We start from the raw sequence: 14,755 nt of genomic DNA, 5'->3' as shown, positions 1-14,755 counted from the left end.
TGAGACACAGGGCCCACGGCCGATCTAAATTATCCAGATAGAAATGTATTGCCCATTCTCAATGGGAAAGTGCCCAAGCAACAATCGCTCTGCAAGATTGCCCTGCAACATTGCTCAAAAAGTTTCCCTGTGTATCATCACCTTTATTGAAAATTTGGGTACCAAATGCGAGCGATGCGGTCACCATCTCCCAAAGAACAGTCCCATCCATCTCTGGGTCGCCCGTCCAAGGGCCGCTTGCTCTTGGCTTTACCACCCTTCTTGGTGGGGGCCTGCGAATGGCTCCACGGCGCCGTTCAGGTGGAGGCTGCTGCTGCGGCGTGGGAGCGAGGGCAGACGCAGGAGGCCGCCCCCGGCAACGAGCAGACTGAGGGGCCGCAGGCGGTGGGGTGGAGGCAGCAGCTGACCGCCGCGCCAGGATGTGTTTGATGGCCTCAGTCTGCTTTTGTACAGCCGAGAACTGCTGGTCGAAGTTCTCAACCGCGTCGCCGAAGAGGCCAGTCTGGGACATGGGGAAGTTAAGGAAGCTGAGCTTGTCGGTCTCCCTCATGTCAGCCAGACACAGCCAGAGATGGCGTTTTTGGACCAAAAGTGTGGACATCGCATGACCCATTGACCTTCGTCACATGAAACGCGAGGTCCGTTGCAGCATGAAGTTCCTAGAGAACTTGTGGGTCGTGACCACCCTCTTGCAGTTCCTTCAGTACCTTGGCCTGATGGACCTGCAGAAACGCCATGGCATGCACGGCAGAGGCGGCTTCCCCACAGGCCTTGTAAGCCTTGCCGGTTAGGTCTGACGAGTACTTACAGGCCCGGGAAGGGAGACACGGTTCTCTGTGCCAAGTGGAGTTAGGGCACATTTGCATAGCAACGGCTCGCTCCACTGGCGGGATATGTGTGTATCCCTTAGTCGCCCCGCCATAAAGGGTGGTGAGGGAGGAGGTGCCACCGAAACATTTTCTGGCAGTAAAAGGTGCCGTTGACTTGAGCTCCTCGTGCACTTCTGGGAAAAAAGGCACTGGGGTGGGTTGCTGAGAACCAGCGCGCACCACCTCGAGATACCAATCATACAGCCTCGAGGGCTCAGGACATGGTGGAGGATTCAACACGAGCCCGATCCTGTTGGTGGGGAAAGCATGGCCATCATCTCCGGGTCCGTCTCGGTCAGACGGACAGATGTCGATTGCGGCATTGGAGGGTGGGTCAGACTTCTCTGCGGATGACAACTTGGCACCGCTGCCTCCTTCGGGTGTGTCAGTGGTTCCAAGCTGTCATCCGCGGAGAAGTCTGACCCCCCCCCCCTGCTCTCACTGGTGCTGAGACACGCAGGGGAACAGTCACGCAAACACAGACAGGAATGTGCACCCGTCTGTACGTGTCTCTCTCACTGGTCTTACCAGCTGTGAAAATGGCTTTTGAGCGCTCTCACCTGTGCACCTTACCAGCTGTAAAAATAGCTTTTTGTTTGCTCAAAGATAAAAACAAAAAATAGAGAAGGGGAGATAGAGAGAAAGAGGGAGAGAAAAAAGACTGCTCGTGCTGCTGTGTCGTCACGCACGCACCTCTGGAGAAATCCAAAAAAGAAGCTTGCTCGAAATAGTCTTTACAACTCTTGAAGTTTAAAGAGAGCATTGAAGTGCTTGGCTCCGAAGCAAAAAGCTTAAATGCAATTGCACCTGCTGCTCGTTAAATACCCGTGCTGCAAGGCTGAACAGCTGAAGCAAATGATTGCCAACTCGGCGCCGCTGCCTACTTCGGGTGTGTCAGTGGTGCCAAGTTGTTATCCGCGGAGAAGTCTGACCCACCCTCCGATGCCGTGATCGACATCTGTTCGTCGCGGGGAGCACCAAAGGAAGAGACTGGTACACACCTCGAGGGTGGTCCATAACTTTCCGATGGTGAGACTGCTGGCTGCGGAGTGTGAGAGGGTCCCTAGGGGGTTGGTTCCCCGAAGGAAGCGTGCTCACCGTAATCCTCAGGTCTCCCATGCCAGTGCCTGATGCAAATGATTGCATGTGTATTGGCTACTTTTAGTTTCACTTGAAGTAGATTTAGTTTCACTCGAAGTAGAACACCTGAGTGGTGTTCTGTTATTGGACTTCTGTGCTAGTTACAGCTTGTCCATAACAAACACCATGTTCAGGCATAAGGGTGTCCATCAGTGCACATGGCACCAGGACACCCTAGGTCGGAGGTCAATGATCGACTTTGTGGTCGTTTCATCTGACCTCCGGCCAGATGTCTTGGACACTTGGGTGAAGAGAAGGGAGGAGCTGTCAACTGATCACCACCTGGTGGTGAGTTGGATTCGATGGTGGGGGATGAAGCTGGACAGACTCGGCAGACCCAAACGTACTGTGAGGGTCTGTTGAGAACGTTTGGCCAAATCCCCTGTCAGAGACATCTTTAACTTCCACCTCCAGCAGAGCTTCGACCGGATCCCGAGGGAGACTGGAGATATGGAGTCCGAGTGGACCATGTTCTCCACCTCCATTTTTGAGGTGGCCACTCGGAGCTGTGGCCATAAGATCTCCGGTGCCTGTCGAGGCGACTCCTTGGTGTCAAGGCACCGGGGGTGGATGAGATCCGGCCCCAGTACCTCAAGTCTCTGGATGTTGTGGGGCTGTCTTGGCTGACACGCCTCTACAACATCGCGTGGCGGTCGGAGTCAGTGCCTTTGGACTGGTAGACCGGGGTGGTGGTCCCTCTTTTTAAGAAGGGGGACCGGAGGGTGTGCTCCAACTATAGGGGGATCACACTTCTCAGCCTCCCCAGGAAAGTCTATGCCAGGGTACTGGAGAGGAGAACACGGCCGATAGTAGAACCTCGGATCCAGAAGGAACAGTGCAGTTTTCGTCCCGGTCGTGGAACACTGGACCAGCTCTATACCCTCTCCAGGGTGCTGGAGGGTTCATGGGAGTTTGCCCAACCAATCCACATGTGCTTTGTGGACTTGGAGAAGGCATTAGACTGTGTCCCTCGTGGCGTCCTGTGGAGGGTGCTCTGGGAGTATGGGGTCCGTGGCCCTTTGCTAAGGGCTATCCGGTCCCTGTACGACCGGAGCAGGAGCTTGGTTAGCATTGCCGGCAGTAAGTCAGACTTGCTCCCAGTGCATGTTGGACTCCGGCAGGGCTGCCCTTTATCACCGGTTCTGTTCATATTTTTTATGGACAGAATTTCTAGGTGCAGCCAGGGGCCGGAGGGTGTCAGGTTTGGGGACCACATGATCTCATCTCTGCTCTTTGCGGATGATGTTGTCATGCTGGCTCCATCAGACCAGGACCTCCAGCGTGCACTGGGACAGTTTGCAACCGAGTTTGAAGAGGCTGGGATGAGAATCAACACCTCCAAATCCGAGGCCATGGTTCTCAGTCGGAAAAGGGTGGCTTGCCCACTTCAGGTTGGTGGAGAGTTCCTGCCTCAAGTGGAGGAGTTCAAGTATCTTGGGGTCTTTTTCACGAGTGAGGGAAGGATGCAATGGGAGATTGACAGACGGATCGGTGCAGCTTCTGCAGTAATGCAGTCGATGTACCAGTCTGTCGTGGTGAAGAAAGAGCTGAGCCGCAAGGCGAAGCTCTCGATTTACCAGTCAATCTACGTTCTTACAAGATCTCGGAGACAGGCGGCCGAAATGAGCTTTCTCCGCAGGGTGGCCGGGCAATCCCTTAGAGATAGGGTGAGAAGCTCGGTCACTCGGGAGGAGCTCAGAGTAGATCCGCTGCTCCTCCACATTGAGAAGACCTAGGACACGCTGGAAGGACTATGTCTCCCGGCTGGCCTGGGAACGCCTCGGTGTCCCCCTGGAAGAGCTGGAGGAAGTGTACAGGGAGAGGGAGGTCTAGGCATCCCTGCTTAGACTGCGGCCCCCGCGACCTGGCCCCGGATAAGCGGAAGAAGATGGATGGATGGATGGATGGATGGATGGATAGTTTAATAGTTTTATTGTTATGTTTTGTTTCTTTGTCATGGTTTTCGTTGACACTGTTTTGCTGATTTCTAGTTTGTTACCATGGTTTCTGATTAGTTGCACACCTGTTCCCTGTTTCTTTTATTGCCATCTTGTGTATTTAGCTCTCAGTTTTCTCAGATCTGTGTTCGTCGTTGAAGTTATGGTAGATGTGTAGAGTTCACTTGATTTCTTTGTTTATTTAAAAAGAGAATGTGTGGTTAAATAAAATCAGTTCTTACTTGTCACTCCAGTCTCCATTCCACTCAATGCCTCCCCATGGGTTGAACAATCTCACCAGCTGAACTGGATATTTACCACTCATGACCTGTGGAGCATGATTTTAAATAATTAGTAGATCTTTCTGATATTACCAGTAGATTTAGCCTTTAGTAGCTTTATTTTGTAATTTAACAGAATTTTGAAGTAAAATGCATGTTTATTTTTAATGATTTGTCACATTCAAGCACCGAGCAGAACAAACACTAAGATTTAAGCAAAAAAAAAAACAAATCATGTACAAACATGTAAAGCATGGGGTGTATCAAGTTCCATGGGGTGTATCAAGATAATGGGCTTCCATTATCTTTTTTCCCTTAAATATTTACCTTAAGACCTTATTTGAGTCTGATGCGTGCTGAGACTTGATTTTGTGCAGTCTTACCTGGTAAACCTTTGTCACAGTGTAAGCGTGGCCCAGAACAATGCCATTTGGTAATTTTTCCTCATTCTCTTTCTGATTATGTGGAAACAGAGAAAAATTATCAGAAGACAGATGTTGTGGGGTAAACGTCATTGCTTAAAATGTGCTGTAAGTGTTTTTTTGGAATCCCACAAATTAAAATGTCCCTGTAAAATATTGTTGTTTTTTTATTTATTTTTTGTTGTTTTTTTTTACCCCTGCTGGAGTTTCACAGCCCATAAGGACTTTTGACTGGAAAGCACGGTACATTATCTCCCACAAATCAGTTGGAGCTGTTTTCAGTTCGTAGTGCATGTGAACCCCACCGGTGAAGTCCATGAGGGCTTCAGATACCCGGCCACTGTGCATGTCAGCGTAGGAGCCGCACACCCTGTAACAGTCATTCAAACTCAAAATGATATGCCGCAATGTAATAGACATAAATTTTAAGACTACAGTACATTAATCACAGGTTGAATTACAGTCGTGCTTATATTGAATACAACAGCACAATTGCTTACATATACTTGAAATGATTTTTTATAAAGTCACATAAAGTCACTAAAAGATGTACAGGCACTTACTTTGCATATGCTTTCTCCAGCAAGGCTGGCCAGAACTCATTATATGTTTTTGATCTGACAAAAATCAGCTGGTTGTTGATTGTTGGCAGTTTGTCATCAATCACAACATCGTACCATTTCCCAAACCGCCAGAACTGTAAGTTTAAATAAGCAGAACACTGAGTAAAAAACTAACAGGAATAACTATTGCTTGGGGTTTCGATTTGGATAATATGATCAAAAAATAAAATATTGGAAATTATGGCATGAAATAAGAGGAACTTACCCTGAAGTGAAATAAACCAGTATAATTGTGGCTTAACGATTGTCCATCTGGGACGACCTTCTGTAATAATTTGTCTTGAAATGTTAGAGCCCCAACAGAGGCCAGAAACCAGCAGTTTCCTGAAGAAGAAGAAAAAACACAAATTGGAACAGTAAATTTTATAGGATATCTTACATATTCCACAACTCAACAACATTTATTATGACCGCCGCTAGCGTAGCTGATGGTGGTGTTGAGCGAAGGGTTGCTGGTTTAGGATGATACAACAACAACCTTTATTTATAAAGCACTTTTAACACAATACAAATTGATCCAAAGTGCTGTACATAGTGCATAACAGGACTACACTATAAATAACCACAATTACAAGTTTCCAAAAGCTAAAGAATAAAAATGTGCTTTTAGAGTAGATTTAAAAATGACCAATGAAGGAGCAGACCTCACATGATAAGGGAGAGCATTCCAAAGCTTGGTACTGTCACTAAGGTTGCCAACTGTCCCGAATTAGGCGGGACGTCCCGTATTTTGGGCCTAATTTATTTGTCCCGTGCTTGACCTCCCGTGCAGAGCCGGATTAACGCAAAGGCAAACTAGGCACGTGCCTAGGGCCCGATTGGCGGGATGGGGCCCAGACAGAGGGACAAAAAAAAAAAAAAGTCCTATCTACAATTTATTTCAATATTTATTAGTTAACTAAAAATAGTGACGATGTTTATCTTAACCATAGACTGTTACATTACTGCAGTTAAACCAATGAATGTGTCCGTTACAAAGCGGGTGCCGGCTTCTGAAAGTACAGGTATGTGTAACGAACGCATCCATCAGGTGCTGCGAGGCAAAAGCCTAATAAGCACACAAAGAAGCACTGCTCAAAATGCAGGTGTGTGAGTTGTCGTCATCTATTTTGGAGTGATTGCAATGTATTCTAAATATAAACTTGTACTGTAGATCAGCGTCATTTCTGGAAAAATCATTCACCGCTTTATTACGAGTTTAAAAGAGCGCGAGCGTCATTAACGTGCCCAGACGCGACGCTTTGAATTTGCGCGTACAATGAATGACATAGCTGACTAGTAAAAAAGCTACAAAATTAAAAGACAAGACGTCTGTATTCTAAGTTAAAAAGCCAACACACTACAATATTTTTAAATGTTTCAAATAAAGGATCTCATATCTATGGGTCTATCTTCTAAATTCTGCTGCTGATTAGATTCCTGACATTACGCCAATAATATCAGTTTATATATTTTTTTTCTGCTCAGTAGCGATCGTGTTTTTCTCTTCCACTTGATTTGTGTATAACATATTTAAGGTAGCAATGCAATATAAAGCACATATGCTCATCTACTTAAGTGTGATTCTGGAACTGTGAATAAATTGAATAAAACAGCAAAATAACAACAACAACAACAACAATAACATCTTCATTAAACAAAAAAGAGATTACCTTAGATAAAGTTTGATTAATATGTACATACAGTACCGGTAAAAGTCTGGACCCATTACTATTTTTAATGTTTTTGATTATTATGCTCTACAAGCCTGGATTTATTTGATCAAAAATACAGAAAAAAAAGAAACAGGAATATTCAGCAAGGATGTGTTAAATATATAAAAAGTGATAGTGAAGACTTTTTTAAAACAACTTTTTAATAATCAAAAATCCTGAAAAAAAGTATCACAGGTTATAAAATAAATATTAAGCACCATTTCTAACATTTGATAATAAATCAGAATATTATAAAGTTTTCTGAAGGATCACGTGACACTAAATTCAGCTTTGCATCACAGAAATATAACGTATAGTAAAATAGAAAACCATTATTTTAAATTTTAATAATATTTCACTATATTATTTTTTCTGTATTTTTGATCAAATAAATCCAGGCGTGATGAGCATAAGAGACTTCTTTCAAAAACATTAAAAATAGTAATGTGTCCAAACTTATGTAGTACTGTGTAAGTAAAAATATACTGCTTTTAAAATTAAATGTTGTATAAAAAGGTTAGGAATCATATTTGTTTCAAGTGTTTTTTTATTGGGGGTGGGGGGCCTCCAACATGAATTTTGCCTAGGGCCTCCTAATGTCTAGAACCGGCCCTGCTCCCGTGTCCCGTTTTTTGACAAGCTGATAAACCACTGACTGATACAACAGCAAACGACACTTGAGAATGATCACCGACACCTGTCATCATCCAATCACAGCTTTTTTTAATCGCTGTTTTGAGACAAATCATTGTTTGATTTGCGAACATCCTCTGCCGTCTGGTCGCTTCCGCTTCAAGCCGGACTCGTCTCGCGCCAACGGTAATTTCCTTTCACTGTCCACGTTTTGATTTCGGCTAATCAATTTTGCCGAATGCAAACAACGTGATAATTGATCATGAGTCTAACATCCAGCCACGCAAGAAAACATGTAATCTACCTGGGGGAATAATATGCTCAAAAAACATTTCTTATTATTATTAATGTTTTAAAGCTTTTAGAAAGTACATAGAAAGCTTTTGTAACATTATCTGAACTGTCACTTTTGATTAATGTAATGCATCCTTGCTGAATAAAAGTAGGCAATTACTTTCTTTATTTTTTTTCCCAAAAAATAATCTTACTAACCCCAAACTTTTGAACTGTAAGCCTAGTGTAATGTTAAAAAAGCTTTCTATTTTAGATAAATTCTGTTATTTTGAACTATGGTTTGTTTGTAATGTGACTTTTTTCATGTATGACATTAAAATTATTTTTAGAATTAAATACATATAGGTTAAGCAATACAAATGTGTTTATGTCTGATAACCTTTTAAACACAAACTTAACTGCAGACACTGAAATGACGTACACTGTGAAATACAGTACAAATATTTTGAGTGTCCCTCATTTTCCTATAAATAACCACGATTGTCCCGCATTTTCCTTTTCTGAAGTTGGCAACCCTAACTGTCACACACAAACGCAAGCATGCACACACACTGACATCCACACGCACAGACACACACCCATACACACACACACATACAAATCCACATGCACAGACACAAACACACACGCGCACACACACATGTACGCACGCATACATACACGCACAGACACACACACACAGACACACACATACACAAACACACACATACACACACACACACACAGACAGACATGCACATACTACTACTTTTTTTAGGTATATACATAAACACGCAATACAGCCAAATTGCTCCACGTCATTTATTTTTGTGGAAAGCCAGTGCAGGCCTGAGCGGCGGTCATATTTTGTACCGCCATGCGGTAGCCTACATCTAGTTTTTATTTTTTTTTCAATGGCTCAGACTAAAGGATATAGGGATGTTGCCATGCATCTTTTCAAATATAACAAGTCTTTAAGTGTGTCTTTATAGATGTGTTATTCTGTATATTATAAAAAACAAATAATATTGTCTCTTAATTTTAGACATCAATACAGAGGCCTACCACATCACACAAATTGACAAATTTATGTTTTCAATATCATTGGCATAAATTGTAAACAAATTATATAAAACTACATTGTAAGTGCAATATAAAATTATGTTTCTTTCAATAACATTTTGTCATGAAGGTCTTGGGATGATGCATGCCATGTTTTGTGCAAATCAAACCATTGAACCAAAAAATCTGTTTTCCAGAAAATTCTAAATGGCGGTAATATTTCCCTGCAGGCAAACAAAATCAGATGTATGATTCTTGGGGCTTACAAGGATTTGAAAGGGAAAAGGAATGTGAAACTCAAATGCACTTATTATAGCACCTAGTGTGCTGCTCAGAGGGCAGAAAAAGAATAATATGCAAATCTGCACAAAATACAATAAGGTTAGCCTACTTGGCTTAAATATAGGCTAAGCTTGTATTTACACAGAGCAGGTTGCTTTGTCACAATAGCCCCTCTAATATATTGTTGGAAAAATAATCATGGCTGACTGAATTACTGGATGTCTACAATGGCATAGTAATTTAACTGAACACCATTTTGCGTATTTATGATGCCGCTAGGTGGCAGTAGGTGCCAATGCACTAGAATTTACTGAGTAATTACTGAGTTACTAGGGTTTTTAAACTTTTGCTAGGGTAGGCAAAAAAATATATATATATGCTTGTTAAAACTCCCGTCTCATCTTGATAGCAATCAATAATTGAAGTTGTCTAAGTTTAATGTAAATGTACAAAATGCAATGATATGATGACCTTTCTGCCTGTATTTCCATCACATGTCAACATGAGTTGTAGACAGACAGCCAAAGCGCTGCAAAGAAACAGCAGGTGCGGCCGCCCCAGGGCCTCGTGCCAATTAGGGGCCCCTCAAAAGCGGCCGATCTTGCGTCACTGGACAGGAACGGTGTTCTTCTTGATAGCATTCTTTAAGCGCAAGACGCGAGAGAGCATGCCCGCTGTTTTGTCTTAAATGGTTGAGAAAGAAAAACAGTAAGCCTATGTCTATTGAATCAATGCACTGGCAGCATATACTCGCTGGCTGCTACCATTAAATGTTGATCAAAGAGCAAAAGAAAAAGAAAATCACTCACTGAACTTTTCTAACTTTAATTAGCGTAATTTTTTATTTGACTGTTGTTCGGTGATGACTGCTCCAACTGCAACATGAGTCTGTGCATGCGACCTTGAGATGCGTTCCCTGTCTTATTTTCGTATTTTTTTTTTTCTGGATTTCTTGATCTTTATATGATTTTATTATTATTATTCGTATGCTATTCGTTTTTATACAATTTGTTCTGCATAAGAAAAAAATAACTATCCTGTTAATTCAGAATAGCAAAGATAGCCCATCCAATTTATTAATAATAATAATAATAATAATCAAGAAGCCGCCTAGGCCCATTTTATTTTGGTTTGCAGGCTATTAAAAATCTTAAAAGCAAACGGTAGAAGTAACTTTACCCGTTTCTGAATATTAATTTAAATGTTGCACATATAAATAGGCCTAATCAAAAAGCACAAACATGAAAATTAAAATGTCGTTATATCGCAAACGTATGAAGAAATTGCGTTGCTTTGAATAGGCTATCGCATGCACGGGTTCAGAGTTTACAATGCTTATTGTTTAAACTCTTTACTGAGTTTACTGGCAGCCACTGTTTTTACTTTTACAGTTCCTCCTGAACCAAAACAACGAGTTTATGCTGCATAATTACCGAGATGGCAATCCAATGCTTTTATTATACCAAGACTTTGGTAGGGTACAATCTAGTCTCAGCCTCAGACTCAGCCTCAGCCTCAGACGTCACGGTCACGCCCACGGACGCCGTCAGTCTGAAGGTCTCTGGCTACGCGACGCGAGACTAGGTAGGCTACAATCCAAAAGTCTCCATTAGGCTTGTTTGAGATGAGCAAAATCTGCGCAGAATCGATCACCGGTGATCAGCGCGAGATGCATGCCGGTTAGAAATGTGTCCGAGTGCGGTCCGCCTTGCTCTGATGTCATGCTGACGTATGTCAAAAATCTCTCGCGAGCGCAAGGCACACCTGTCGGATTCTGCAGTCGAGCGCAGTTGCTCTCCACGGACTGCGCTGATCAAAAGCACGATGAGAAACGACTTGCTGACGACACAGCTTAATGCTCATTGGTTTAAACAACTGTGATGTATTGTTCTCTTTTAAAATGTTTGATTTTAAAGCTCTAATATCATGTTCTATGTGTATATGTTATGTGTTAATATTCCCAAACTATCTGACAGTGTGATCTCTTTGGGTTATGCAATGTAATTTTTATTAAAAAAAAAAAAAAAATACATATGTCTGTTAAAGATTAAAAAATATTGATAAACATGTATTTGGAATGGAATTAAATAACAAGTACTTTGGGTGTCTTGTTCATTATATTTATTTTCATATAAAAGCAACAGAACTTTAATTACATCCAGTTTATTAGCAACACTGCACGAGCGTGAATCCCGCGATATCCATCTTTGATATCACAGGTGTCAAATCCACTACGAGAAGAGAGATCTGTCCGGCTTGCCTGCGCTTTTTTCACTCCTCCTCTTACTGCAGCCGCCTACTCTCGACTACATTTCAGGCGAGGCAAGGCGCATCTCAAACAAGCCTATTGACTTTGCATTGCAAGCTGCCTCCTTGTCATTTCTTGCTTCTAACAAAAGACAGAAAAATGCCTAAAAGCTGCTGTTTGACAAGGTGTACAGCAAACAAGCTAAAAAAAACAGCAATAAGTTTTTATTAGCTCTCCCCCAAAAACGAGTGTTTAGGTAGGACATAAAAGTGGATACAGGCAGTTGAGACAAAGCGTCACGTCTCATTACAGTGAGAACTAACGGACGCCCGCTGGAGGAGACCGTAATCGGCAACACAGGATAGTTTGTCTTACAGAAATATAATATATAAAACTGACATTTGGATATTTGACCAAATTTTAAACTTACTGCAGACTTAGTGTATTTTTAGTGCATAGGCTACTGAGTGTCAGGATCCCACAATTTACAATTCCCAATTCCCACAAAATATCGCGGGATTCACGCGTTGCTAATAAACTAGATGTAATTCAAGTTCTGTTGCTTTTATATGAAAATAAATAAAAATGAACAAGACACCCAAAGTACTTGTTATTTAATTCCATTCCAAATACATGTTTATCAATAATTTTTTCTTTAATACAGACATATGTGTTTTTATTTTTTTTATTTTTTTTATAAAAATTAAATTGCATAACCCAAAGAGATCGCACTGTCAGATAGTTTGGGAATATTCACACATAACATATCCTACGCATAAAACATGATATTAGAGTTTTAAAATCAAACATTTTAAAAGAGAACAATACATCACAGTTGTTTAAACCAATGAGCATTAAGCTGTGTCGTCAGCAAGTCGTTTCCCATCGTGCTTTTAGGCTTGTACGACTTCATGCAGCTCTGCGCAGACCGATCGGCGGCTGACTTGAAGCAGTGCATGCCGGTTAGAAATTTTGTCCGACTTGATCCAGCGCCGACGCCACGTGACTGTGACGTATGCCATCAAAGTACCGCGAGAGCGATTCGAGAGTAGCCGGAGAACTCAGCCAGTGCAGCTTCTCAAGAGCTGCTGCACTGGGCTGCAGGAGCTCTGATGACGACACAGCTGTTCCACGATTGGCCAGATCCATTGCATGACAACGATTACATGTGTTGCGTGTTTATGTTGAACTTTATTCTTGTTCAAACAGACGCTGTGTGAAGCAGAACATAGTATTGAATGAAAATGTCTCTGAAACATTATTTGGCAAATATTGCATTTATTTCACTTCAGCTGTGGTAAAGTATTCAAACACCACGTGAGCGGTCACTACGGGAACCAGAAAGTGTCCGACTTCACGTCTCCGTTTGCAGCTCCTCCCCGCCTGCACGCGGCTACTCTCGCCGATCGGATACATCCAGCCGCAGCCGATGTCGAACACACCTTTTGACAGCGCATTCGGTGGAGAGCAACTGCGCGCGACTGCAGAATCAGACACGTGCGCCTTGCGCTCGCAAGAGATTTTTGACATACGTCAGCATGACATCAGAGCAAGGCGGACCGCACTCGGACACATTTCTAACCGGCATGCATCTCGCGCTGATCACCGGTGATCGGTTCTGCGCAGATTTTGCTCATCTCAAACAAGCCTATTGTTTTGCCCCTTGGTGGGCGTGGTCTTCAGATTATGACGCGTTGCGCTCTGTCTCTATCGAGTCGGCCGACAGCTCCAGATATTTGGCATGCTAGATATTTGTCTGGCGTCGGCAACGCATCGGCGATGTGTCAGCGAGCGTTTTTGATGCGTCGTTAAGTATTTCACACTTAAAGATTGGCTAGCACGGATCACCCGCAGATTACAGCCTGACCTGTCTGCGAGCTTGTTAACTTAAATCGGTCTTAAAATCCTGTATTGTGAACGAGCCATAAGGAGGTGTGGCTTTAGAGAAGCTCTGAAGGGAGGGTGGAATGCTTTCCAAGCTAACATGCTATTGCTAGCATCTCCAAAACTGCCTACCCATGCTTTAAGTGTCTAAAACAACAATATTGTGGTGACCCAAACATACCTATATTCCCTTGGGCGTAGTCAAACCTGGACACTGTATCTACAATAAATTCAGCTTTATCTGGATACAATTTCTGAAAGAAAATAAGTAATATCTTCAGTATTTGGCAACTGATGCATTCTGTCAAAGGAATGTGATTGAAAGTTGTTTTTAGTAGTGTCTTTAAAAATTTGTTAAAAATGAAATTGTAAATTAAAAATACAATTTTACACTTCTACTTAGGTGTGCATTATTATCAGAACACGTTAAAGATGAAGTATAGATTACATACCGATGGTCTTATCCACTCGACTCGGGCCATGACTTCTGGCTCCAGCAGCCCTTCGCCAATGGAGCGAGCGTCTGGTGGGAAAAACTCATCAACAAATCTCTGTTTTGTCTTAAGACAGTAGGCTTGTAAAAAGTTGTAGTCCTGATCCATGAACTTCAATGGATTTGTTTCAGAGCCCATGCCGCCCTTCGTGTTGCGGTCATCCATGATTTTTAGGCACATGCCGTGTGGAACCGCTGGAGGAGGCATTTTGAAATCTGTCTGGATTTCTTTACTATTAAAAAGAGGAAATTACAACAACAATACAAAGATATTACATTGCTTTAATAAAAGTTACCTCTGTCACATTCATATTCACCAGTTCCCATTGACAACCTGTGCCATTCCCTGCCACCAGAAATACCAGCCGCAATCTTTATTTTAAGAGGAAGGTCAATGTTTACCCTGACAGATCAATGTGTCAGTTCATCTTACAGCTCTATGACTGTTCTCGTGGTATGCGTGCTAAGAGTCTTTGAATATAGTTGTTCACATGTTCGATTAAACCTAAACAGAACACATCCTGTTATTGATTTTTCTGTGTTGTAACTTTTACAGTTGCCATTTGAGGCTTTTATCCAAACGACTTTCAATTCATTCAAAGTATTCATTTTATCAAACCTATTGTTTGCACAATGCTCAACTGTTTATTCTGCGGGAATACAGACATAACACATACATAAACACAGTAGGCTATAATAAATCCTTACAGCACAACAAAGTAATTATATTCATACAAGTATGCAATCCATAAAGTGTTTTTAAAATCAATTAGTTTGGATCTACAAACTGAATACAGGTCTTCCCTTCCAATGAGACTATTGAGCTTTAACTTATTGCATTACTGACATGAATAAGATTAATATGTACCTTCAGAGATGCAATGAATTTTCACCCAAGTGACTGGTAATCTTCT

General features: G+C 42.3%; 1 protein-coding gene across 1 annotated transcript in view; it reads right to left on the bottom strand.

Moving 5' to 3' along the window:
* LOC308707695 (calpain-1 catalytic subunit-like) overlaps positions 1-14,755 on the bottom strand; it is a gene marked incomplete at its 3' end in the record, with an annotated part of 17,603 nt that extends 2,848 nt beyond the window's left edge. The window contains exons 1-8 of the mRNA XM_081394311.1: positions 14,710-14,755; positions 13,801-14,074; positions 13,530-13,602; positions 5,478-5,596; positions 5,213-5,346; positions 4,845-5,019; positions 4,611-4,682; positions 4,189-4,274 (exon numbers count right to left, since the gene is read on the bottom strand). Of these exons, the coding sequence (XP_081250437.1) occupies positions 4,189-4,274; positions 4,611-4,682; positions 4,845-5,019; positions 5,213-5,346; positions 5,478-5,596; positions 13,530-13,602; positions 13,801-14,049 (908 nt within the window). The 5' untranslated portion in view covers positions 14,050-14,074; positions 14,710-14,755. The remainder of the gene's footprint in view (positions 1-4,188; positions 4,275-4,610; positions 4,683-4,844; positions 5,020-5,212; positions 5,347-5,477; positions 5,597-13,529; positions 13,603-13,800; positions 14,075-14,709) is intronic.

Source organism: Scardinius erythrophthalmus (assembly GCF_964197995.2).
Source record: "Scardinius erythrophthalmus genome assembly, chromosome: 19".
In the NCBI taxonomy this organism is placed as follows: domain Eukaryota; kingdom Metazoa; phylum Chordata; class Actinopteri; order Cypriniformes; family Leuciscidae; genus Scardinius; species Scardinius erythrophthalmus.
Note: the sequence above shows the minus strand (reverse complement) of the source record. Positions and strands in the feature narration are given on the sequence as shown.